The sequence below is a fragment of the Centropristis striata genome, chromosome 5 (genome assembly GCF_030273125.1).
Source record: "Centropristis striata isolate RG_2023a ecotype Rhode Island chromosome 5, C.striata_1.0, whole genome shotgun sequence".
NCBI classification, from domain to species: domain Eukaryota; kingdom Metazoa; phylum Chordata; class Actinopteri; order Perciformes; family Serranidae; genus Centropristis; species Centropristis striata.
In genome coordinates this window covers 41,844,976-41,871,683 of record NC_081521.1, presented here as the reverse complement: position 1 = coordinate 41,871,683, position 26,708 = coordinate 41,844,976, and the positions used below count along the sequence as shown (strand labels likewise).

The 26,708-nt window shown below is 38.9% G+C and overlaps 2 protein-coding genes across 2 annotated transcripts; both read left to right on the top strand.

The window, feature by feature from the left end:
* Positions 1-5,490: 5,490 nt before the first annotated feature.
* Positions 5,491-8,004, top strand: LOC131971802 (galactose-specific lectin nattectin-like). Its single transcript, XM_059333419.1, has 6 exons — positions 5,491-5,663; positions 5,955-5,988; positions 6,085-6,167; positions 6,645-6,779; positions 7,393-7,504; positions 7,611-8,004. Exons 1-6 carry the CDS (start codon positions 5,559-5,561, stop codon positions 7,673-7,675), a joined length of 534 nt encoding a protein of 177 aa, XP_059189402.1. The 5' UTR covers positions 5,491-5,558; the 3' UTR covers positions 7,676-8,004.
* Positions 8,005-8,922: 918 nt separating this feature from the next.
* LOC131971582 (galactose-specific lectin nattectin-like) lies at positions 8,923-17,595 on the top strand. The gene is made up of 7 exons (XM_059333090.1): positions 8,923-9,120; positions 9,690-9,755; positions 10,047-10,080; positions 10,177-10,259; positions 16,178-16,312; positions 17,313-17,424; positions 17,531-17,595. The coding sequence occupies exons 2-7, from the start codon at positions 9,690-9,692 to the stop codon at positions 17,593-17,595; spliced, it is 495 nt and encodes a 164-aa protein (XP_059189073.1). The 5' UTR covers positions 8,923-9,120.
* The last annotated feature ends 9,113 nt before the right edge of the window (positions 17,596-26,708 follow it).

Sequence of the window (26,708 nt, the reverse complement as noted above, 5' to 3'; positions counted from 1 at the left end):
CGTAAGAAAAATAAATTTTGGAATGGAAAGAAGTAAAGAACTCATGTGTGGTATGCATGAGACCATCCTCCCTCTCGGTCCAATGGGAAGGACCCGGGGGCGAGAAGCCACGCAAGCCGCACGGCGCGAGAGAAGAGTTCAAAGGAATGCGTTACAAACCAGTAAAAGTGTATATGTTTGCGGGTTGTGCCGAGTAACAACCCTACCAAGGCTATTAGTCTTGACTCAGTGGGACCTTCGAGGAACGAGAATGGACTCGGAGGAATGTGATTGCCAATGGGATGGTAAGCTTATCCACCCTTGCAATAACTGTGGATTAATGTCAAGAAGTGGAAAATTGATGCACGTTGGGTGTGCGAGGGGATGGCAAGTGAGGAGGTTTTTGGACCCCCTCAGGGCCCTCTCACACACAACTAAAAATGAAGGGTGGACCCGTGGATCAGAGGCTATGACAACGCCTCCACAAGGTAGGGAGCTACCACCAAGGCCCGACGCAGGTCGGCCCCTCAGCTCCAGGCCTCTATCCACACATGGAGGCTGCCAGCAGCAACTACCAACGCCAACACAGCGGAGAAGGATCGAGGAGTCAGGGACCGTTGGAGTGGCCAGCAGAACAGACACGCCTTGGAGGACGGATCAAGTACAGATAGTCAAGATTACTGTTTGTATGGTAGTGGTCCCATACAAGGGAATCTACTCGGTTGGAGCAGACATCACCGTTCTGCAGGACAAAGAAGTTGAACCTGTCGCGCCAGCACCAAGCCCGAGGAAAAAGGGAGCTGCTAAAGGATTGAAAGCATTTTTCAAGCGCCCATTCGGAGGTAACAGAGGAGCCGGGAAGGATCCGCCGAAAAAGCAATAAAAATGGCAGACTTCCCCGGATACCCCGTCTTGGACCTCTACGAAAAGAAGCCCAATTGTTCCATCGAGCTAATGTTCGACAAAGAAGTAGTAATGGATGATTATACAACAAACGGCCCTGAGAGCACTTTAGGCCCCCCGTTTTTACGAACCATGCAAGGGATGGTTCGCCTAGATTGGCCGAAGAAGGATTTTTACGAGAACTGTCGCGGATACTCTCGAGGATATTTTAATTCCTATCGGGAGGTTGTAAGAAGTATGGATCTCACCGACCCAAGGGTGACCATCGATGTGAAGAAAACAGAAGAAGCAGACTCAAAACCTAAACCCTGGTGTAAATTTACAATAAGCAGAACCCCCCCCAGTCCCCTTCAATTATCCTGTGGTCTTCAACATCGCCTATGCACAATACAAGGGGTTCACGCTCAAGCTAAGATGGGGACCTAACTATGAAGACCCGATACAAGGACATTATGTTGACGTTTGGTTGGGAGGTTGCGTGATCTGGACAACCAGCCAAACCATGTACCAGCGTACCCTAGCCTACAGGCGAGGAGAAGCGAGAATGTTAATAGAAAACAACATTTGCCCCTACGCACTACGTGCGGGAATCCCACCTACCACGACGGAGGCGCCCTTATGAAAACTGGATAAGACGGAATAAGAAAGTCGGCAATAAAACGTTCGTACTGAAACTAATGATTGAACCAGGTGGAGAGCCAGGCAGGACCAGTCAACCGCTGTACAGTGTGGTAACCGACGCCTCGGATCAAGTCGACAGGGATTTTCAGCGGGGGAGTCACCTCTTGGCCAGAGGCATAAACCGATTTGCGGTCTTCGAGGGGCCCCTCCCACGACCATCAAAGCTAAGAGTCAGCACCAGCACGAAGGCGTGGCGAGGGTTGGACCCAGCGAATAAATACCCATCGCCCATCTACACAGCCCTAATTGCACAACAAGTCTTCAAGACGGAGACATTCCACTTGGGACAGCAACCTATCCTCATCTACTTAAAGGCGACTCACAAAGGTAAAAAGAGACATTTGAAAAAGAGACACCGTAGGACTTGGTCCTACACCGTAGAAACGGGATGGAGTTCCCGCTACACGGAGCCCAAAGACATGCTACATGGCAAACAAGGTACCAGTAGGTGCAGTAGATTCTCAGAAAACCAATAAGACCCAGCATTCATGATATGCAGCTCTTAAGGCTGTGACATTGGGCAATTAGTTTAAAGGGGTGTGTTCAAAAAAATAGCAGTGTCTGCCGTTGACTTTACAAACTCAAAACTATTTCCTCCAAACTTTTTGTTTCTAGGATTTAGCAATCCTGTGAATCACTAAACTAATATTTAGTTGTATGACCACAGTTTTTTTTATAACTGCTTCACATCTGTGTGGATGGAGTCAACCAACTCGTGGCTCCTTTCAGCTGTTATTCCACTCCAAGATTCTCTAACAACATTCATCAATTCATTTACATTTCTTGGTTTTGCTTCAGAAACAGCATTTTTGATGTCACCCCACAAGTTCTCAATTGGATTAAGGTCCGGGGATTGGGCTGGCCACTCCATAAGATTCTGCTGGTCTACTCGTGTGTTTGGGCTCATTGTCTTGTTGAAACACCCATTTCAAGGACATGTCCTCTTCAGCATAAGGCAACATGACCTCTTCAAGTATTTTGACATATGCAAACTGATCCATGATCCCTGGTATGAGATAAATAGGCCCAACACCATAGTAGAGGAACATATCATGATGCTTCATGTCTTCACTGTGTTCTGAGGTTGAATTCAGAGTTTGGGGCTCGTCTCACTAACTGTCTGCGGCCCTCGGACCCAAAATGAACAATTTGACTCTCATCAGTCCACAAAATGTTCCTCCATTTCTCTTTAGGCCAGTTGATGTGTTCTTTGGCAGATTGTAACTCTTCTGCCTTTTTTTAAGAGAGGGACTTTGTGGGGGATTCTTGTAAATAGATTATCTTCACACAGACGTCTTCTAACTGTCACAGCACTTCCAGGTAACTCCAGACTGTCTCTGATCATCTGGAGCTGATCATTGGCTGAGCCTTTCACATTCTGGTTATTCTTCCATCCATTTTGATGGTTGTCTTCCGTTTTCTGCCACGTGTCTCTGGTTTTCTCTCCATTTTAAAGCATTGGAGATCATTTCAGCTGAACAGCCTATAAAATGTTTGCACCTCTTTTTAAATTTTCCCCTCTCCAATCAACTTTTTAATCAAAGTACGCTGTTCTTCTGAACAATGTCTTGAACAACCCATTTTCCTCAGGCTTTCAAAGAGAAATGCATGTTCAACAAGTGCTGCTTCATCCTTAAATAGAGGCCACCTGATTCACAGCTGTTTTCACACAAAATTGATGACCTCACTGATTGAATGCCACACTGCTATTTTTTCGAACACCCCCCTTTCAACTAATTGCTCAATGTCACAGTCTTAAGAGCTGCATATCATGAATGCTGGGTCTTGTTGGTTTTCTGAGAATCTACTGCACCTACTGATACCTTGTTTGCCATGTAGCAATAAAAAATATACTAAAAACCTGGATTAATCTGGTTAGTCACATTGGACTGTTATATATTGTGTTGCTCATTTTGTCAATTTGATTGTTGATCATGGTTTCCTCACACACAGGCTCTGTGATATTGAGTTTGATTCTATGCCCTGTAGATGGTTTCAGGATCCTTAATGTGCATGTTGCAGTTTGTGGGGGGCTTGTTGTTGGATTTCAATTTGCAGTGTTGTGTAATGTGAAACTCATGGTTTTCACATCTTTTTTTCCCATGACAGTAACGAGGAAACTGATGCCACTTGTTTCCCAGCAGTGAGCTGTTTCCTTGTTCCGTGTTGAAATCTGTCAATCAAAACAGTTTATTGAGACTGAAGATAAGATGTTCTTGTTATTGAAATAGTTATGAGAATTTCCTGCTATAGAGACAATGCTCAGCAAGCACACGTGAGTGTCTCCATAAAAATGTTACTGCACACATGAAATCTTCTCAACAGTCATCTTCTGGTTAGGTCTGGCACATATATATTTTAAAATACATAAAAAAAAATCTTGCTTGTATTTTACGTGTAAATTTCAATATTTCATGTTGTTTTTTCATATTTTCTCCTGCATACTGAAAGTTCAACATGAGAGTAGAAAGTTATTTTATTATACTTGGTATACACATAACAACATGTGCCAACAGTGGCTAATAAAGAAGCTATTTGTATTAATTAAATACTCCATCCACTATAATGAGGTCTAATGAAATCGTGCAATTAAACATTTCTATAGTAGCATCCTCTGGTAAATTCTGTATACATTTGCTAATAAATTGCTAATGGTTATTTAATTATTCTTTTCATGCTCATAAGATATGGCACAGATCATAACTTTTGTCCCACAGTCACCAAAGTAAATATTGGACCCATTTTTCACAGGACACATCTTCTGAGCAATCTGACACTAAAATGGCATGAAAGGGAAGATAAATACAGGTCTGAAGTCAGGCTATAGATGGATGATGTTAAATGATACATTGTTAAAAAAAATGCCAGATTTTTTTCACGTAGTTTGGTAGATTGGCAGATCTCTGCCAAGGTCAATGCTGCATTCAGGTGGTCCTTGGATGATTCCATTTCCTGAGTCAGGAAGTCATCAAAGTCAATGGAAGTAGGTGACTACAAATGGAAGTCCCTCTAAAGTTCTGCTTCAAACTCCATGAGGCCAGTCTATGTTTGATGGTGAAATGGCCAAGTAAAACCGGACATAAGGTCATATATATTTAGTATAAAATATAGAACTAAAAAGTCTCCTCATTTTACCTCTTATATTTATATTCAGATTTTATGCTTTTTGTGTTGAAATTGTTGATCCTGTAAGTTGAACTGAAAAAATAATGACCAGGTCATATAGGTGAGGTTGTGCTGAAAACAATGATACCAACATGGCATTGCAAAACATTTTTTAAGTTTATAGACAGGCAGGATGAGGAAGGAGGAAAAAACTGACAAAACAGCCACAAACTCCAAAGGGTTGAAGGTGTGAGTGCAGCAGGTTTACATTCTGCAGATTCCTCAGCGTTCTGATAAACTATATAAAGACACTTTGACCAGTGACAGTCATCAGCTGCTGCATCCTCTGTTTCAGTCAACACCTCAGCAAAGGTAATATTTCACCTGATAGAGAATTCAGTCTAGAGTTAGAAAATGTTATAACTTTTTGTATTCAATTTATAGACGTTTTATACATTAAATACTACTGATGAATATATTGAATATAACTATATAACTATTACTATATATACTTATTACATTAGAGGCATAATATATTGTACATTGTGTTGTATTTGATGTTGTATTATATCATATGTAATGTCACTGTTTTTATATTACCACATTTTACCTCATACTATATTTTCAAAGACATTCAATGTCATAATTTACCATTTGTCGTAAATTATCTTAATGATACAGATTTTTGCATTATTAATCACACTTAAAACATTTTTGCATAAATAAGAGAGGCAAAAATGATGTTGGCAAAGTGAAAAGAGATCTAGTTTAATGTTAATATATTCTTATTTTGTTTCCACCAAAAGATACTCTATATTAACAAAACTCTTCTAAATGATGCTTCATAATTTATCAACCTTAATTCACTTATGACAAAATAATATTTTTAAATGCAGAATATTGACTTTGTTTCATGTTGTTTTTCACAGATGGCATCAGGATTTCATTTTGCTCTGTTGCTCTGTGTGACCAGCGGACTGCTGGCTGCAGCTTCTGTGAGTAAAAACTACACAAATATTGACTTTTATTAAACTCTTTGTGTTGCAGTATGAAGTATGAAGAAGCTGAGGGAAGATGAGACAGTGTTAAATAGCTTAACTAATTTTAATAAAGCTCTGTTGTTCGTTAAGTTCACACTGTGAGCTGAAACATTAGATCATATTTATATTTAAAATAAAAGTAACAACTATTGAGCCTGAAGTTTACACACAGTTACTTTGTTGTTCTGTAATTTGACCGTTAGTGTGATTGCTTAAAAGATTCACCATGTCTTTTTGTGATCACAGTGTTGTGAAGAAGACAAAAAGAAGGATTGCCCAGGTCCGTACAGCATCTGTTGCTCAAATGTATTTGACAGTTTGACGTTTGTATTTGTTTGTTGATTCAGAGTGGAACTTTCTCTTGCTTGTGTCATAGCTTCCTGCCCTGACGGCTGGACTCGGTTCGGCTCTCGCTGCTTCATGTTCCACTTCACTCTGAAGAACTGGATTGAAGCAGAGGTGCAGTAGCTCGTGTTTGTTTGTTGCAAACAGATACTTTATAATAATAAACTTTATTTATATAGCTAGATATAAACATGTATCAAATATGACCAATACAGAAACGTTTTAGGAAGAGATTTAGAAGAAGCTAGACTTAGTGTTTCAGAGTTCAGTGGGCAGTAAGTTCCAAAGTTTGGAGTCTTTATTAGCAAAAGCCTGATCACCCTTTGTCGCAAGCAGTGAGCTGGGGGTAACCAGCAGGGTCCACCTGTAGATCCTGAAGGTTGAGAGGGTACATTCCAGGTCATTAAATCAGATATGTATGTGGAGCGAGGCCGTTTAAAGCCTTTAAAGTTACTGGCCAAGAGGCAGCATGTATATGGAAGCATGTATATGTATTCTTTCTATAACTTTTAAATGGACTATTGTTGTTGGTGACAATTGTTTCTACTTAAATATAAAAATGTAAAGAAAGTTTGTAACCTTCTCCTTCAGAAAACATGCCTGTCCTTCAGTGGGAATCTGGCTTCGCTCCACAGTGTTGAGGATCATACCTTCCTCTACGAGCACATTCGCAGAGTTGCTGGTGCCAACAAACGTACCTGGATTGGAGGCTTTGATGCTGTGAAGGTGAGACTTTAATTACTTACAAGAAGTAAGAATGAAAGGAGAGGAGAGGAGAGGAGAAAAAAATACCTCAAACAAAAACAAATAATGCATCAAAACAAAAAAAGAGATCCCCAAAGACCTACAATCAAGAATTATTGATTTGCATCAGACTGGAAAGGTTACAAAGTATTCCCAGAGACATTAAGTATTCACCAATCAACAGTTAGATAAACTGTCCACAAATGGAGACAACTTAGTACTGTGGCTCGTCTCCTTAGAAGTGGGCACCCAGCCAAGCTGACTCCAAAGGCCCAACCCAGAATGCTCAGTGAGGTAAAAAGAACCCCAAAGTAACAGCTAAAGACAGTTTGCCAAAAAATTGTAAAGTCTGTCTCTATGCAGATGATACAGTATTGTATTTTTTCACTGACATTGCACATTAAAATCCAACAACAAGCCTTTGACAAACAGCAACCTGAACTCTTTATCTTAAAAACTTGTCCTTAACATAAACAAGACCAATGCTTCTTTGTGTGTTTGTTTTGTACCCTCAATATCACTGAGTTTCCTTTAGATTAAATAACGGTTAAATAAATATGTTTAACTTTAACTTCATCTCAATTTTGTCCTGCAGGAGGGCGTGTGGCAGTGGTCTGATGGAACCCCATTCGACTACTCACGCTGGCATCCAGGGCAACCGGACAATGCTGGCAATAACGAGCACTGTTCCCATATCAACGGGTTCAGTAAGTAAACATTTAAACATCCTGTTTGCTAAACGACACTGGTTCTGAACCTGTAGGTGATCATGTTTCAGACATTTGCTGTAATGGTTGTAAACTTTCTCCACAGGCAACTTCTGGAACGATCTGCCTTGTACCTTTAAAGCATCTTTCGTGTGCTCCAAAAGTCTGTGAGGCGTCTTGCTGCAGCGCATCTATAATCTCTTTGGTTCAGCAAACACTTGATTCATTCTCACTTGATTTATTATCTGATAAATTTTAAACACAGTCACCTCTGAGTTTTACATTTAGAATAACTGACTCACTCAGCTGGACGAATATAAATCACTAATTTGACTCTTAATCTGGTAAATTATACCAAATACAGGAAACACTGAAATACTCAAACATCTTTTCCATTATAGTTAAATGAAAAATGTCTGTTATCAAACAGCTTCACACTTCAAGCTGATGTGATGAAAATATTAAAGGGTCAGCTGTTCAGAATGATCCCAGTCTCATGTCTCTTACCCAAAATATCAAACTAGATTAGCTTAGCATAAAGACTGGAAACAGATGAACACACCTAGTCTGGCTCTGTCCAAAGGAAACAAAATGCACCTACCAGACATGAGAGGTGACGGTCTTCTCATCCCAAATGTTCCAAAATATTCCTTTAACCAAAACTGAGTGAATTAGAAAGTAAACGTCCAGAATCTGTCAGAGCTGTAGACCTTCTGTGTGACAAGAGGCGACTGTGGTTACACTGTACAATAACTATTTGTTGGCTTTTAATCCTTTGTGCACCTGCAGGATTTCACCTGTTATTCTGCAGGTGCACAAAGGCATGTCTGCATGTTGTTGTTTTTTTAAATTTCTTAAATGTACCCTTTTTTCTCTATTAATCTGAATTCATTGACTATCCTATAAACTAAGCATTGAGAAATAAAGACAAAAAAAAAAAACTGTCTGGTCTTGACTTCACTTGTGTTTTCTGAAGATACAAATAATTATTTTTTTTGCCAATCATATTTCATTCAGCTTCTTAAATAATTACAATTGAACAGGGTACATATACTCATCACAGATCAATACATTAATGAATAAACAATGTACATAAGAGACTTGTTTTTTTTTTTTTTTTTTACAAAAGTATCCCTTCTTGAAAATACCTGAACACTACTGATACTGGAAGTTATTGAAATTATGTCTCAGACAATGAGATTCAGGTTTTGGTTTGAATAAAATAAGAAAATATCTGTAACATTAAGAAATGTTGTCACTCGTGGTTTAAACTTCTTTTTTTCCCATGGCAGTAACGAGGAAACTGATGCCACTTGTTTCCCAGCAGCGATCTGTTTTCTTGTTCCGTGTTGAGAGCTGTCAATCAAAACAGTTTATTGAGACTGAAGATGCCAACATGGCATTGCAAAACATTTTTTAAGTTCATAGACAGACCGAATGAGAATGGAGGAAGAAACTGACAAAACAGCCCCACACCCCAAAGGGTTGAAGGTGTGAGTGCAGCAGGTTTACATTCTGCAGATTCCTCAGCGTTCTGATAAACTACATAAAGACACTTTGAGCAGTGACAGTCATCAGCTGCTGCATCCTCTGTTTCAGTCAACACCTCAGCAAAGGTAATATTTCACCTGATAGAGAATTCAGTCTCTAGTTAGAAAATGTTATAACTTTTTGTATTCAATATATAGACGTTTAATACATTAAATACTACTGATGAATATATTGAATATAACTATGTAACTATTACTATGTATACTTATTACATTAGAGGCATAATATATTGTACATTGTGTTGTATTTGATGTTGTATTATATCATATGTAATATCGCTGCATTATACTTTGTTTTTATATTACCACATTTTATCTTATACTATATTTTCAAAGAAATTCAATGTCATAATTTACCATTTTTCCTAAATTACCTTAATGATACAGATTTTTGCATTATTAATCACACTGCCAACATAATTTTTGCCTCTCTTATTTATGCAAAAATGTTTTAAAAGTGAAAAGAGATCTAGTTTAATGTTAATATATTCTTATTTTGTTTCCACCAAAAGATACTCTATATTAACAAAACTCTTCTAAATGATGCTTCATAATTTATCAACCTTAATTCACTTATGACAAAATAATATTTTTAAATGCAGAATATTGACTTTGTTTCATGTTGTTTTTCACAGATGGCATCAGGATTTCATTTTGCTCTGTTGCTCTGTGTGACCAGCGGACTGCTGTCTGCAGCTTCTGTGAGTAAAAACTACACAAATATTGACTTTTATTAAACTCTTTGTGTTGCAGTATGAAGTATGAAGAAGCTGAGGGAAGATGAGACAGTGTTAAATAGCTTAACTAATTTTAATACAGCTCTGTTGTTCGTTAAGTTCACACTGTGAGCTGAAACATTAGATCATATTTACATTTAAAATAAAAGCAACAACTATTGAGCCTGAAGTTTACACACAGTTACTTTGTTGTTCTGTAATTTGACCGTTAGTGTGATTGCTTAAAAGATTCACCATGTCTTTTTGTGATCACAGTGTTGTGAAGAAGACAAAAAGAAGGATTGCCCAGGTCCGTACAGCATCTGTTGCTCGACTGTATTTGACAGTTTGACGTTTGTATTTGTTTGTTGATTCAGAGTGGAACTTTCTCTTGCTTGTGTCATAGCTTCCTGCCCTGACGGCTGGACTCGGTTCGGCTCTCGCTGCTTCATGTTCCACTTCACTCCGAAGACCTGGATTGAAGCAGAGGTGCAGTAGCTCGTGTTTGTTTGTTGCAAACAGATACTTTATAATAATAAACTTTATTTATATAGCTAGATATAAACATGTATCAAATATGATCAATACAGAAACGTTTCAGGAAGAGATTTAGAAGAAGCTAGAGACTTAGTGAAGTGGCTAATCCTTTTTGTCCTTTTAGCCAAACAGGTTAGGCCGCAGAGGCGCCGACGCACATCACAATAAGCACGCCGGACTTATCCAGCTCTGATATTTATTAAACGGAACTCCGGTTGACTTTCCCTATCGTCAATATAAAATAAATCATCTTCACTTAATACGATGGTTTCCAAATGTGTTTACAAATGCTTGAGTGCGGTCGAAAAACTATTCATACTCCGCCTCCTTACTGTCCAAAAAAAACCCGTTCACAAAAATTAAATAGACACCTGGCCGTGGGAGGCGCACCACTACATCACCATCCAAATACAAACAAAACTAGGACTGCAAGCAGTACTGAACGGGCCCTCGCAGAGTGGAGCCGTCGGAGGAGGGCACGTCGGGGTAGGGCACGTCGGAGGAGGCCACATCGGGCGCGGCAATGTGGGCTTAGTCCCTGTGCGTCCCAAATGGCGTGTCTCCTACCACTGTGCTCGGGGTATGTGTAAAACATGTTACTTGCTGTTGCCAGCAGGGGGTGCTATGACTGTGTGTCAATATTCACATGTGGGTGTGTTCAGAGGTGGACCCTCATCACGTGTAAGAATTTTGGGCCAGATGAGACAATGTATGGTGAAGTTATACAGTCTCGTGTTTCATGGCGAGACGCCCTATTTGCCGCCATGCCACGCCCACATAGTGTGACCGTAGGTAAAGTTTTCAATAACTTTTGATCCCAAAGGCCTTGTGATGCTACTGACCAAGTTTGAAGGCAATAAGATGCAATTTGTAGGAGGAGTTTGTTAAAGGATGCAACGTGGTCCTGTGATTAATGGGGGTGTGGATATAGCAAAAGGGGCTTTATAAAATATTGTTATGTAGAAGTGTTTAGGGCTGGACTGTGATGAAGCATGAGAAATTTGGAGCAGATGGGACAAAGAATGGGAAAGTTATGACGATCTCGTGTTTTATGGTGAGACGGCCTATTTTGCCGCCATGCCACGCCCACATAGTGTGACCGTCGATAAAGCTTTCAATAACTTTTGATCCCAAAGGCCTTGTGATGCTACTGACCAAGTTTGAAGTTGATCAGGTAAAATCTGTAGGAGGAGTTCGTTAAAGTATGCGACGTGGAAATGGCCAAAAACAGCAGGAAACGCCATGTTCGGTCCAAGATGGCCGACTTCCTGTACGTTTTAGGGTATGGGTTCTTGAGACTTTTTGGTGCGTCTTGCCAAGGTACATGTATGTACCAAATTTCGTGTCTCTACGACATTCCTGTGCGAGGGGCTGAATTTTCTTGACTTTCCAGGGGGCGCTGTTGAGTCATTTTGCCACGCCCATTCCTGGAACCACTAGAATACGTAAATTTGAGCGGAGATGTATGTATATTCCAAAAATGGTGAGTTTTGGAATATGATAAAGGCCCCAAAAAGGCGATTACAATTCCAGGACTAGGCCTGCAAGCAGGACTGAACGGGACCGATCCGAGTGGAGCCGTCGGGGGAGGCCAAGTTGGCGGAGGCCACGTCGGGCGCGGTGCAGTGGTGTCAGTCCCTATACGTCCCAAATGGCGTGTCTCCTTCCACGGTGCTCGGGGTAGGGGTAAAACATGTTACTTGCTGTTGCCAGCAGGGGGCGCTATGACTGTGTCAATATTGACATGCAGGTGTGTTGTGGGCTGGCCCCTAATCACGTGTGTGAAATTTGGGAAAGATTGGACAATGTATGGTCAAGTTATACTGTCTGGTGTGTTATGGCGAGCCGCCATATTTTGCCGCCATGCCACGGCCACACATTGTGAAGGTCAGTAAAGGCGTTGATAAGTTGTGTTCCCCAAGTTCTTGTGATGGTACTGACCAATTTTGAAGTCAATGGGATTCAATCTGTTGGAGGAGTTATGTAAAGTATGCAACGTGGTCATTTTATGAAAGGGGGCGTGGGTAAAGCATAAGGGGCGGGGCTTGCTGAAAGATGGTTATTTAGAAGTGTCAAGGGCTGGACTCTGATGAAGCATGAGAAGTTTGGAGCAGATGGGACAAAGTATGTAAAAGTTATAAATATCTGTTGTTTTTTGGCGAGACGCCATATTTTGCCGCCATGCCACGGCCACATAGTGTGACCGGCGGTAAAGCTTTCAATAACTTTTGATCCCAAAGGCCTTGTGATGCTATGTACCAAGTTTGAAGAGAATAGGGTGAAATCTGTAGGAGGAGTTCGTTAAAGTATGCGGCATGGAAATTGGCAAAAACAGCAGGAAACGCCATGTTTGACTCCAAATAGCCGACTTCCTGTACGTTTTAGGGTATGGGTTCTTGTTACATTCCGGTGCGTCTTGCCATGATACATGTATGTAGAAAAATGTGTGTCTCTATGACATTCCTGTGCGAGGGGCTTAATTTTCTTGACTTTCCAGGGGGCGCTGTTGAGTCATTTTGCCACGCCCTTTACCGGGCCCACTAGAATACGTAAATTTCAGCGGAGATTTATATCTATGCAAAAAATGGTGAGTTTTTGAATATGATAAAGGCTCCAAATTAGCGATTTACTTTCCGTCAGGGGAGGGCACATCGGACGCGGCGCTGTTGGCTCAGTCCCTATGCGTCCCAAATGGCATGTCTCCTACCACTGTGTTCGGGGTAGGTGTAAAACATAATACTTGCTGTAGCCAGCAGGGGGCGCTATGACTATGTGTCAATATTGTCATGTGGGTGTGTCCAGGGCTGGCCCCTCATCATGTGTGAGAAATTTGGGACAGATTGGACAATGTATGGTCAAGTTATACAGTCTCGTATGTTATGGCAAGACGCCATATTTTGCCGCCATGCCACGCCCACATAGTGTGACCGTCAGTAAAGCTTTCAATAACTTTTGATCCCAACGGCCTTGTGATGGTACTGGCCAAGTTTGAAGTTGATCGGGTAAAATCTGTAGGAGGAGTTCGTTAAAGTATGCGACGTGGAAATGGGCCAAAACAGCAGGAAACGCCATATTCAATCCAAGATGGCCGACTTCCTGTACGTTTTAGGGTTTGGGTTCTTGAGACTTTTTGGTGCGTCTTGCCATGATACATGTATGTACCAAATTTCATGCCGATACAACATTCCTGTGCGAGGGGCTGAATTTTCTTGACTTTCAAGGGGGCGCTGTTGAGTCATTTTGCCACGCCCATTCCCGCGACCACTAGAATTTGTACATTTCAGCGGAGATTTATGTATATTCCAAAAATGGGGAGTTTTTGAATATGATAAAGCCCCCAAATTAGACGTTAAAATTGGTAATGAAAAAGAATAATAAGAAACGGACCAATTTCAATAGGGTCCTCGCACCGTTAGTGCTCGGTCCCTAATAATAAAAAACGGACCAATTACAATAGGGTCCTTGCACCGTTAGTGCTCGGTCCCTAAAAACTGGGTGTGTTCCGGGCTGGATCCTAATCACGTGTGTGAAATTTGGGACAGATTGGACAAAGTCTGTCCAAGTTAGACAGTCTTGTGTGTTATGGCGAGACGCCATATTTTGCCGCCATGCCACGCCCACATAGTGTGACCGTCGGTAAAGATTTATATAACTTTTGATCCCAAAGGCCTTGTGATGATACTGACCAAGTTTGAAGTCCATGGGATAAAAGTTGTTGGAGGAGTTATGTAAAGTATGCAACGTGGTTATATGATAAAAGGGGGCGTGGATAAAGCATAAGGGGCGTGGCTTTCTGAAATATTGTTATGTAGAAGTGTTAAGGGCTGGACTCTGATGAAGCATGAGAAGTTTGGAACAGATGGGACAAAGAATGGGAAAGTTATAACAATCTCGTGTTTTATGGCGAGTCGGCATATTTTGCCAAGTTTGGTGCAGAACGATGAAATTGCCTAGGAGGAGTTCGAAAAAGTACGTTTGCGACATTTCGCGAATTTGCGAAAAAAACGGTAGGCGAAAATGGGAGTGGCCTATATCACGAGATTCAGCACAACTCAGGGAATGCGTGGATATAAGTTTTTTGAATGTGCGATAAAGTATGTGGGAGTTATTAGCCTAAATGCGCTTTCCTTTATTATAGCGCCACCTAGTGGTGGAAATTCAGGATGACTATAATAGATTATACAATTTTTCACCAGGTGTGACTTATATTTAAAGTTTCATGACTTTTGGGGTATGTTCAGGCAGTGAAAAATGCGATCATTTGGGTACGAGAAAAATAAAAATAAAAATAAAAAGAATAAACATTCGAAATACAATAGGGACCTCGCAGGTCGTTGCCTGCTCGGGCCCTAATAAAAAAAAGAATAATCATTCGAAATACAATAGGGACCTCGCAGGTCGTTGCCTGCTCGGGCCCTAATAATCATTCGAAATACAATAGGGACCTCGCAGGTCGTTGCCTGCTCGGGCCCTAAAAATAATAAATAAACATTCGAAATACAATAGGGACCTCGCAGGTCGTTGCCTGCTCGGGCCCTAATAATCATTCGAAATACAATAGGGACCTCGCAGGTCGTTGCCTGCTCGGGCCCTAAAAAATGATAAAGCCCCCAAAAATGCGATTACTTTTTCTGAAGAAAAATAATAATAATAGACGGACCAATTTCAATAGGGTCCTCTCACCGTTAGTGCTCGGTCCCTAATAAACGGACCAATTTCAATAGGGCCCTCGCACCGTTAGTGCTCGGTCCCTAATAAACGGACCAATTTCAATAGGGTCCTTGCACCGTTAGTGCTCGGTCCCTAATAAGTGTCTCCAAGCTCCTCCAGAATTTCCAAACCAAGTTGGCTCCCTATTCTGTTCCTTTCCTCGGAAATGATTTCTTTACGAATAAAAAATATCATAATTAACTAAAAACAAGTTTACCTATTTTCAAAATATATCTAAGTGTTCAATATGGCTCCAACACTTAGTGTTTCAGAGTTCAGTGGGCAGTAAGTTCCAAAGTTTGGAGTCTTTATTACAAAAGTATCCCTTCTTGAAAATACCTGGACACTATTGATACTGGAAGTTATTGAAATTATGTCTCAGACAATGAGATTCAGGTTTTGGTTTGAATAAAATAAGAAAATATTAATTTTTAACTACAAATCTCTTCACTTTCTTTTGTAAAATGTGAATAAAAAAGATGATTTATAATTTATAATGCAAAAAATCTGTAACATTAAAAAATGTTATCACTCATGGTTTTAACATCTTTTTTTCCCATGGCAGTAACAGGGAAACTGATGCCACTTGTTTCCCAGCAGTGATCTGTTTCCTTGTTCCGTGTTGAGAGCTGTCAATCAAAACAGTTTATTGAGACTGAAGACAAGTTGTTCTTGTTATTGAAATAATTATGAGAATGTCCTGCTTGGCAGTGAATAGATTCTATTTATAGCTGTGTTCAGGTGGAATCCAAACAATGTAGCAACTAAATTAAGTAGCCTACTTGCAAACTGTGATGAACTCAATTGAAAAAATCAATTTCAACATTTCTACAATTCTCTGGGCAGTAAATTCCAAAGTTTGGAGTCTTTATTAGCAAAAGCCTGACGACCCTTTGTCGCAAGCAGTGAGCTGGGGGTAACCAGCAGGGTCCACCTGTAGATCCTGAAGGTTGAGAGGGTACATTCCAGGTCATTAAATCAGATATGTATTGTGGAGCGAGGCTGTTTAAAGCCTTTACAGTTACTGGCCAAGAGGCAGCATGTATATGGAAGCATGTATATGTATTCTTTCTATAACTTTTAAATGGACTATTGTTGTTGGTGACAATTGTTTTGTACTTAAATATAAAAATGTAAAGAAAGTGTGTAACCTTCTTCAGAAAACATGCCTGTCCTTCAGTGGGAATCTGGCTTCGGTCCACAGTGTTGAGGATCATACCTTCCTCAAAGAGCACATTCGCAGAGTTGCTGGTGCCAACAGACTTACCTTGATTGGAGGCTTTGATGCTGTGAAGGTGAGACTTTAATTACTTACAAAAAGTAAGAATGAAAGGAGAGGAGAGGAGAGGAGAAAAATACCTAATAATGCATCAAAACAAGTGTTTCTAAACATAGAGAAGATGAAGCTCCACACCAACAAGATTTTACGACTGTTTACCAAATTAATCACCTTTACATTGACCTTTTTCACAGCCAGGATAGTCAAAGAGTAAAGAGAAACTAGTTGGGAAAATGAAACTGACCACAATAAAACATACCAAGGGTGTGCAAAAAAAATCCATGTTTATTGTGTTGCTCATTTTGTCAATTCGATTCTGTTGATCATGGTTTCCTCACACACAGGCTCTGTGACATTAAGTTTGATTCTATGCCCTGTTGATAGTTTCAGGATCCTTAATGTGCATGTTGCAGTTTGTGAGGGGCTTGTTGTTGAATTTCAATTTGCAGTGTTAGTGAAACAATACTGTATCATCTGCATAGAGACAGACTTTACAATTTTAACAGTGGCAAAAAAAACTATGTGACCGTCTGAAATAACCTGGTTTTCTCCATTAATTTGTCATAAAATCTCAGAGACATTAAGTATTCACCAATCATCAGTTAGATAAACTGTCCACAAATGGAGACAACTTAGTACTGTGGCTCATCTCCTTAGAAGTGGGCACCCAGCCAAGCTGACTCCAAAGGCCCAACCCAGAATGCTCAGTGTGGTAAAAAGAACCCCAAAGTAACAGCTAAAGACAGTTTGCCAAAAAAATTGTAAAGTCTGTCTCTATGCAGATGATACAGTATTGTATTGTTTCACTGATATTGCACATTAAAATCCAACAACAAGCCTTTGACAAACAGCAACCTGAACTCTTGATCTTAAAAACTTGTCCTTAACATAAACAAGACCAATGCTTCTTTGTGTGATTGTTCTGTACCCTCAATATCACTGACAGTTTCCTTTAGATTAAATAATGGTTAAATAAATATGTTTAACTTTAACTTCATCTCAATTTTGTCCTGCAGGAGGGCGTGTGGCAGTGGTCTGATGGAACCCCATTCGACTACACACGCTGGTCTCCAGGGCAACCGGACAATTATGGCAATAACGAGCACTGTTCCCATATGAACTGGAATGGTAAATAAGCATTAAAATGTGCCGTTTTCTAAACGACACTGGTTCTGAACCTGTAGGTGATCATGTTTCAGACATTTGCTGTAATGGTTGTAAACTTTCTCCACAGACAACTTCTGGAACGATCTGTCTTGTACCTATAAAGCATCTTTCGTGTGCTCCAAAAGTCTGTGAGGTGTCTTGCTGCAGCGCATCTTTAATCTCTTCGGTTCAGCAAACACTTGATTCATTCTCACTTGATTTATTATCTGATAAGTTTTAAACACAGTCACCTCTGAGTTTTACATTTAGAATAACTGACTCACTCAGCTGGACAAATATAAATCACTAATTTGACTCTTAATCTGGTAAATTATACCAAATACAAGAAACATTGAAATACTCAAACATCTTTTCCATTATTGTTAATTGAAAAATGTCTGTTATCAAACAGCTTCACACTTCAAGCTGATTTGATGAAAATATTAAAGGGTCAGCTGTTCAGAATTATCCCAGTCTCATGTTTCTTACCCAAAATATCAAACTAGATTAGCTTAGCATAAAGACTGGAAACAGATGGACACACCTAGTCTAGCTCTGTCCAAAGGAAACAAAATGCACCTACCAGACATGAGAGGTGACGGTCTCAGTAAAGGTCCAGAATCTGTCAGAGCTTTCTGTGTGACAAGAGGACAACTCACGACTGTGGTTACACTTCATAAAAACTATTTCTTGGGTTTTAATCCTTTGTGCACCTGCAGGATTTCACCTGTTCTGCAGATGCACAAAGGCATGTCTGCATGGTTTTCTTTTTTTCAAAATCTCTAAAATGTACCCCTTTCTCTCTATTAATCTGAATTCATTGACTATCCTATAAACTAATCATTGAGAAATAAAGACGAAAAAAAAACCTGTCTGGTGTAGACTTCACTTGTGTTTTCTGAAGATACAAATTTTTTTTTTTTTGCCAATCATATTTCATTCAGCTTCTTAAATAATTACAATTGAACAGGGTACATATACTCATCACAGATTAATACATTAATGAATAAACAATGTACATCAGAGAAAAAAAAATCCAAATGTATACCTTCTTGAAAATACCTGGACACGACTGATACTGGAAGTTATTGAAATTATGTCTCAGACAATGAGATTCGGGTTTTGGTTTGAATTAAATAAGAAAATATTAATATTTAACTACAAATCTTTTCACTTTCTTTTGTAAAATGTGCATAAAAAATATGATTTATAATGCAAAAAAATCTGTAACATTAAGAAAATTTACTACAAACGGTAAATTATGATATCATACTAGATGTTTGGAGGTAAAGTTTAAGGTAAAATCCAAACAAGACATGTACAACAAATTTGTTCTGCTTGTCTTGGCTGTGGATGGAGATTATGTTTTTATTAACACTGGACGTAAGATGTTGATGTTGGACTTTGTTGTAAGCTAATGCTAGCCTGTATCAATCACAGTGAATCACACAGAATCCAGAGTTGAAAAGGGGGAAGCAGAAATCCTTTTGATGAAGAATCAGCTCCTTGTTGGGTTTCAGTGTTTTCAGAGTCATTCGTTGTGTTGTTGGCTCCAAAATCTTGGGTTGGATCTTTGTGACTATATCCAGCAACGGTCACAAGCAGGAAACTTAGAGAGTTGTTGGAGAGGTGGTCTTGCACAGACCCAGCTGGAGGAGAGAGAAGTTGTCTGATCTGCCTCCTGTCAGACCAGGTCAGGACATGTGACGTGTCGTCTCCTCGAAGGAGTTTGAGAAGAAGAGGGAGAAGAATGGCTGCAGGAGACTTTTGTGTCTGGAGCCGGGGGTTTGAGCTTCCTGGACAAAACAGCGAATGACGTTTTCCACACATCAGGTATATGCAAATCCACACATTCTTTGTTTGGGGGGACAAACACTCTCCATTTTGAGGGGGCTAAAATTAAGAAAATGCTGGCACATTTTCATCCAGTTCAGTTCATGTATCAAAATGAACACTTGTGGCATACCTGTGTCCTCAACACAACCAATACTCTGGATGGGATCATGACTAGCAACTGTTCCGCAAAAAATCTGACTGTCAGCCCCTAACCTGGGGCCTGTTGCACAAAACTAGGATAAGGGATTAAGCCGGGATATGTTGGTTATCCTGGCTCAATTTATCCGTGATCCGGTTGCACAAAAGTAGGATAGGAGGCAGTAGGATATGTTATGGTATAAGTTACATGTACAAAGTGTAAAATGATGTTCCTTTATTGAATAAGGATAAATCAAAACAGGTAAACCATCGGCTCCTTTCAAAACTGAAGTCACAGTGACTCTACAAGATAGAAAGCACAGAATCAAAGTATATTATACAACACAAGGATAAATACACATTCAAAGGTCTGTATATACTACTAGAATCAACCCGTTCTCATTCCCGAAGCGTAAAATACCGACTATTTGTCACGCCCCTGAACGTATCATACTGACGAAAAGGGTACCCTTCCACGTGTGTGGGGAACGCTCTGGGTTCTCAATTGACTCCAATATAAACCCGCTCGCGGTGCTGAGAAACGCTTAGAGCAGAGGCTTACAGCCGTCTATTCACTCCAATAATATCCCGACCACGGCCCTCCATTACGCTGCCAGCGACAATCTGAATGGAGAACCGAGGACCCTGTGCACGGAAGTATTTTTCTCCCTATTTTAAGGATTTCTTTTAATGACATCGTCAACATTTCTCAACACAAACACATCAAAGTCTCACTGATAATTCAACAATAAAATAGCTTCATGTTGTGGCTCTCAGTATCATTTTTTTCTCCTTCGATTCTGAGAAATAAACTTTTATTCGTTTGTTTTACGGCATTCCACTGGCGGACATTTCTCTCATTTTTAGTGAAAAAAAATAAATATTTTGACTTTGTTTCTGCATAAAAATGGATTTTGATTACATTTCTAGCGAGAAATATATGTTTTATGTTCTTAATATTCACTCAGTGAATGTACATAATCACTTTGTGCCGAAGATCTCGCCAGAAAAAGACGATCCGCTGTGTTTTATTTTGAAATCTGTTTTATTTTGTAATCTACCGCGATCATAGCGGATGTGGTCCTATCCTCGCGGATGTGCTGTGCGATCTCATTGAATCGCGCTTCACTGTAAATGGCCCCGACTCTGCTCTCCTGTTTTAGTTAAAATATCTTCATTAAACAAACATTGTTGTCTTTTTTTAGCATAGATAATATACATACAGTATAATTATTTATTAGACAGTGTGTGATATTCGATATATTGGGTAGAAATAGGTTTTCACAACCCTAATATGGAAGAACTACAAAACGAGAGGTCTAGGGAGTTGTAGTTTTTTTAATAAAACAGGTTTTCCCCTAAAATTGGAAGTTGGAAATACTTAATTAGTGGCTTTCCAGGGGTTTGAGGGGATGTCAATCACATTTTTGGCATCAGAATTTAAATATTGTCTTGTTCAATGGGGGATTTGTTATTTTTTCAGCTTATCCTAAAGCCCCCCCACTCCCACCCCTTAGTGACTATGCTCACATTATAGTCCATGTCAACACCTTTCTATAACAGTAGGTCTCATGTCTGGAACCCTTTTTGTCTCTTAGTTATAATCATTTAAATATGCCCCAGGGTTAAGGTTCAAAGGTCAATATCTCAAAGCAAGAATATTATAGAACCTTGAAATTGATATATGTTACTCTCCAGGCCAAGACCTTTCCGGTGATGTATTTGGTTTAGCTCTGTGACAAAGTTTTATTTTTTCACATCTCGCACTCAGAGCACTCAAAGGGCTGTGGGAATCTAAGGCTGTTAGGGCAGATTTCCAAGGTTTGAAAAAAATAAAACTACAACTACAATATGTGCCTCAAAATGAAGTATAAAGTTACATTTAATGGAAATTATCAAGTAACTATTACTTAAGTACAGTACTTGAGTAAATGTACTTAGTTACATTCCACTAATTCTCTCGACCACTGACCACTTTAAATCCCTGTTTACTGAGAAATAATTACATTTATGGACATTTGATGAATTCCTCATTCATTGGGGCACATTATAGCTGCGAGCATGTTTGTGGTGACGTGTTATTTAATGTGGTGGTGAGATAGAACGATGGTTTGAAGGACAGTCCGTTCCCAAGGCCCCTGAATTAACCAGATAAAAACAATATGTGAAAGAAATATCAAACTTGTGATGGGAAGTTAGTGTCAACCTATGCCCTCTAGTGGCGGAATAATTCAAGCTTTATTATTTTATTTACAGATATGTTTTTAATGTCTTTAAATTGATGAAAGGAATACACTGTTTTTGTATTTCATCATTTTATTCTGACAATCAGAAGGGATATCTTACACACACACACACACACACACACACATATATATATATATATATATATATATTTAAAAGTATATGATCATAAAAAGTCGGAAAAAAGAAAAGTAAAAAAAATGTTAAATAAAAAAATATATTTTAAAAAATCAATGCCATGTAAAAGTGAATTATCCTCATTGAACATGATCTGTGGGAGGTAAATATTGATTGGAATGGTTAGTAATGGAGTTATAAATGAAATATAAACAATGTTTATTAGGATTTTTAGTTTCTGACACTTTTGGTAAATAAAACATGGTTCAACGATTCAAATTCATCCATGAACATTATTGCTGCTCCTGAGAAACGAACATAACAGGAGGGTTGATTGATCCATTAATTAAAGTAAATGACAACATATGTAAAGTATTTATGTCATGATTATTATAATATATAGATAATAATATGAAACTATAGGGGGAAACGCGTACATTGTTCTACTTTAAAGAGTTCACCGTACAGTTTAAGATTCTCTTCCTGGTTTATAAATCTCTTCATGGTCTTAGTCCAGCCTATCGATCTGATTGACTTTTATCCTGTGAACCCTGGAGGACCCCCAGGTCTTCTGGAGGACCCCCGGGTCTTCTGAAGGACCCTCTGGTCTCCTGGAGGACCCTCGGGTCTTCCGAAGGACCCTCAGGTCTTCCGGAGGACCCTCAGGTCTTCCGGAGGACCCTCAGGTCCCCTGGAGGACCCTCGGGTCTTCCGGAGGACCCTCGGGTCTTCCGGAGGACCTTCGGGTCTCCTGGAGGACCCTCGGGTCTTCTGGAGGACCCTCGGGTCTCCTGGAGGACCCTCAGGTCTTCTGGAGGACCCTCAGGTCTCCTGGAGGACCCTCAGGTCTTCTGGCCTTTTAATAAAACCAAAAGTTAGAATTAAAAACCCTCGCTGAGGCGTTTTCCCTGAAGACCTGAGGCCATCAGAGACACTTCAGATTTTTCAGAGAAAACTTAAGACTTCTCTTTTTAATTTGGATTTTACTTGAATCATTTCAAAAAAATATTTTCTGCTCATGAATCTTAGTGTTACAACATCTTCTCTTTTATTTATTTATAAACCATATAAAATGTTTACTAACCGTTTTATCATCACAACTTCACCTTTATGATCCGACAATTATTCTTTCACTTTGACCTACTTTATTAACACATTGAGCCCAAAAATCATGAAATCTGGGTTGAAAAACTAAACTATTTAATACAATAATGCCCACAAACAGGCTTAATAAAGCCTAAAAAATAAAGCTCAGAGATGATGAAACTTCATCAAAGATTCTAGATCACAGAGGCCATTTATTGTTAAAAAGCAGCAGGATTATGGAAAGTCTTCTCTTTTATCTCCATGAAGAAGAAAACACCAAATAAATCATCACACAAGTAAACTGTGACAAATATAAATAAACGGACAATTTGTGAAATAATTAAAGAACTTTATTAAATTCATTGCATACATTATTATGTTATTTCATCATACATTTTCACAACATTACTTTGATATTTTTTATGCAATTATAAACTAATTTTGAATCAAAAATGTAAAAGTCTGGTTTTATTTCATTCATTCATTCATTGTTGAGACTTTATGAATATGTGTAATCTAATCTTATTAATCTTATCGATGAAATGTCAGAAAATAGTGAAAAATCTCTGTTATTAATGTTATAAATCCCCACAGCACACACACACACACACACACATGAATTCAAATGTCTTGTTATAATAAACCAACACGTTTAAATATGAGTAAATATAAGTTTATGACCATAATGACAAAGAAAACATTAAATATTCATAATTGAAAAGCCAGAAGTGTTTGGCATGTTTTGATGCGATATATTAACTCAAATGAAGAAAGATGTTTTTACTCATGATTCCACACAACATTAAAGTTTAAAGGTGGATTTTGACTGGAGTTGATTCCATCAGATCTCATTTATATTACAGTTTTTTTTACAACCGCTATGACTCGTTTGTCAGAACCTTAAAAACTTTTTCTAAACTGTTGACTATAAAAACGTGTCAAATGACTAAAATGATTTTATTTGACTATAAAAACGTGTCAAATGACTAAAATGATTTTATTTGATGATAAAAACTTGTCAAATGACTAAAATGATTTTATTTGATTATAAAAACTTGTAAAATGACTAAAATGATTTTATTTGATGATAAAAACGTGTCAAATGACTAAAATTATGATATTTGATGATAAAAACTTGTAAAATTACTAAAATGATTTTATTTGATTATAAAAACTTGTCAAATGACTAAAATTATGATATTTGATGATAAAAACTTGTAAAATTACTAAAATGATTTTATTTGATTATAAAAACTTGTCAAATGACTAAAATGATGATATTTGATGATAAAAACGTGTCAAATGACTAAAATGATGCTATTTGATGATAAAATGCAGCGAGTGGATGAATCAGCTGATTGGTGCAGCTCTATTGTCACACATCACACAAAGACTCTGAGGAAAGAAAGAGACTTTTGTCAGATTAACAGCAAATGTAAATTAGAACTCGTCCTTCCTGCTCTTCTTCTTCTTCTCCTCCTTGTGGAAGGCTTTTCCATCTGCCTGCTTCCTAAAGCTCAGTTTGACGTCGTCATTCACCCCCTGGTCCCTCAGCTTCTGTTTGATCTGACAAACATTATTAGTCACTCAGAGAGATTACATTCTGCTTTCTTCTTTACATTTCATCCTCTGGAAACTTCTTTGTTTCCTCACATGATAGTTGCTGACTTTCCCTGTTTCTTCTCCTGTAAACTCTCGGGCTTTTCTCACATTGCTCCATTGTATTTGGACATTTTCTTGGTGATAGAAGTTTATTCTTATTAAAGTTTATTATTCTAAATGTCTCTTTATCTGTTTCTTTTACTGCTTTAATGTGAATTCACTCTCTGAGGGTCAATAAAGTTTCATCTTGATGCTAATAAACACTCATTTGTTTGCTGGGTTTTTGCATCAAATGTGAGTAAAAAGCAGATTTACCTGCTTCAGCATTGCCTCCATCACAGCAGGGTCGTTGGGGTCCACAGAGCTCCTCAGCCTCAGTCTGAACACTTGCTTTGAAGGGACTTTAAAAAGACAATCAAACATGATGAGTTGAGAGATTTCTGCTCTGATAATAATCAGCATCCTGTTGATATAAAGTGTCCTCAGTTAGTTTAGTCCTGCCTGTGGTCAGTTTAGAGCTATACTGCAGGCCGCCACCAGGGGGCGTTCAGGGCTTTATCAGTCAGGTAGAAGCAGTTACTTCCTCCATCTGTTCATATTCTCACATTGAAGTCAACACAAACTGATGATCTGCAGTTGGTCACTGCACATTAACACCAACATCCTGAGAGTTCACATTTATTGTCCAGAAATGTGTTTTATTGTTCATTTCATGCTAAAGTAAACCTAAATCTAATATAAATACTGTTTGAATCAGGGGTTACCACTCACCTGGACCGTAGCAGATGAATGGATGCTTATTGAAACAGTTCCTGTCCCACCATACTCTAGTGGAGCTGAAATCTGCTGCTACACAATCCTCCTTCCCCCCGTAGTTATCAGGTTGACCTGACTTCCAGTATCTGAACGAGGAGTTGCTTCCATCGGACCACTTCCAGGAGTCTCTGAAAAGGCCGATCCAGGCATACCATCCTCCTGGACTCAGCTCCTGGACCTTCTGGTTCTCTGCCTGGTTCCTCACACTGGCCAGGTCTGTGTGGTGTTCTCTGCAGTAGCTCTGGGCCTCGGTCCAGCTCATGGGGTCGTTAATGAAGACAAAAGTCACATCCAGCCCTGAACATAGAGCAGAGAGAAATGCTGTGCAGAGGCAACATAACACACACTGATGCAAACTTTATATCTGAGTTTTTCTCCGTCTGAATGTTTTTCTCAGCAGTCTGATGTTTCTTAACCCTTTGATGTACAACATGAATCTAAAGTGACCCGACAGTTTTTATGTTCTATATCTTTGCAATAAATTATTTTCATCATTCAGTATTTCAGGTTTTCCTCAATTAGTTTGTTTTTGATCATCATACATCCTCATTTTATGTTTTCCTTCATTAATTTTTTAGTAAAATCCCTTTCTGTGTCACTACTCTTCTAATGCAAGACATGGGTCAAAAATGATCCATATCCATTTTTTTAGCTAAGTAGCTTGCTAAGCTAACTACTTAGAGAACTTCTTGGCTAAGTTTTTAGCTAAGTAGCTTGCTAAGCTAACTACTTAGCTAACTTCTTGGCTAAGTTTTTAGCTAAGTAGCTTGCTAAGCTAACTACTTAGCTAACTGCTTGGCTACGTATTTAGCTAAGTAGCTTGGTAAGCTAACTACTTAGCTAACTTCTTGGCTAAGTATTTAGCTAAGTAGCTTAACTACTTAGCTAACTTCTTGGCAAAGTAGTTAGCTTAACAAGCTACTTTGCCAAGAAATTAGCTAAGTAGCTTGCTAAGCTAACTACTTAGCTAACTTCTTGGCTAAGTATTTAGCTAAGTAGCTTAACTACTTAGCTAACTTCTTGGCAAAGTAGTTAGCTTAACAAGCTACTTTGCCAAGAAATTAACTAAGTAGCTTGCTAAGCTAACTACTTAGCCAAGTAGTAAGCTATCTAGTAATACTAAAACTTTTTTTCTTCATAAAGTATGAGAAGCAAAATGTAAATAATGATCTGTTGTTATCAAAAACAAGATATTTAAAGAATACTTGTAATATTCAATCATAAAATAAGTTGATATCAAAAGATAGAGCACAGAAACACACAGCAGCATTAAATAACACTATTATATTAAATAACACTATTATATTAAATAACATGTGAATGAATGAGGGTGACTTTCGAGCATGTTGTGCATTAGAAGGGTTAATGAATGTGAGCATGAAGCTGAAGTCACCGTGGAGCTGTGTGCATATCAACTCCTTCTCTTG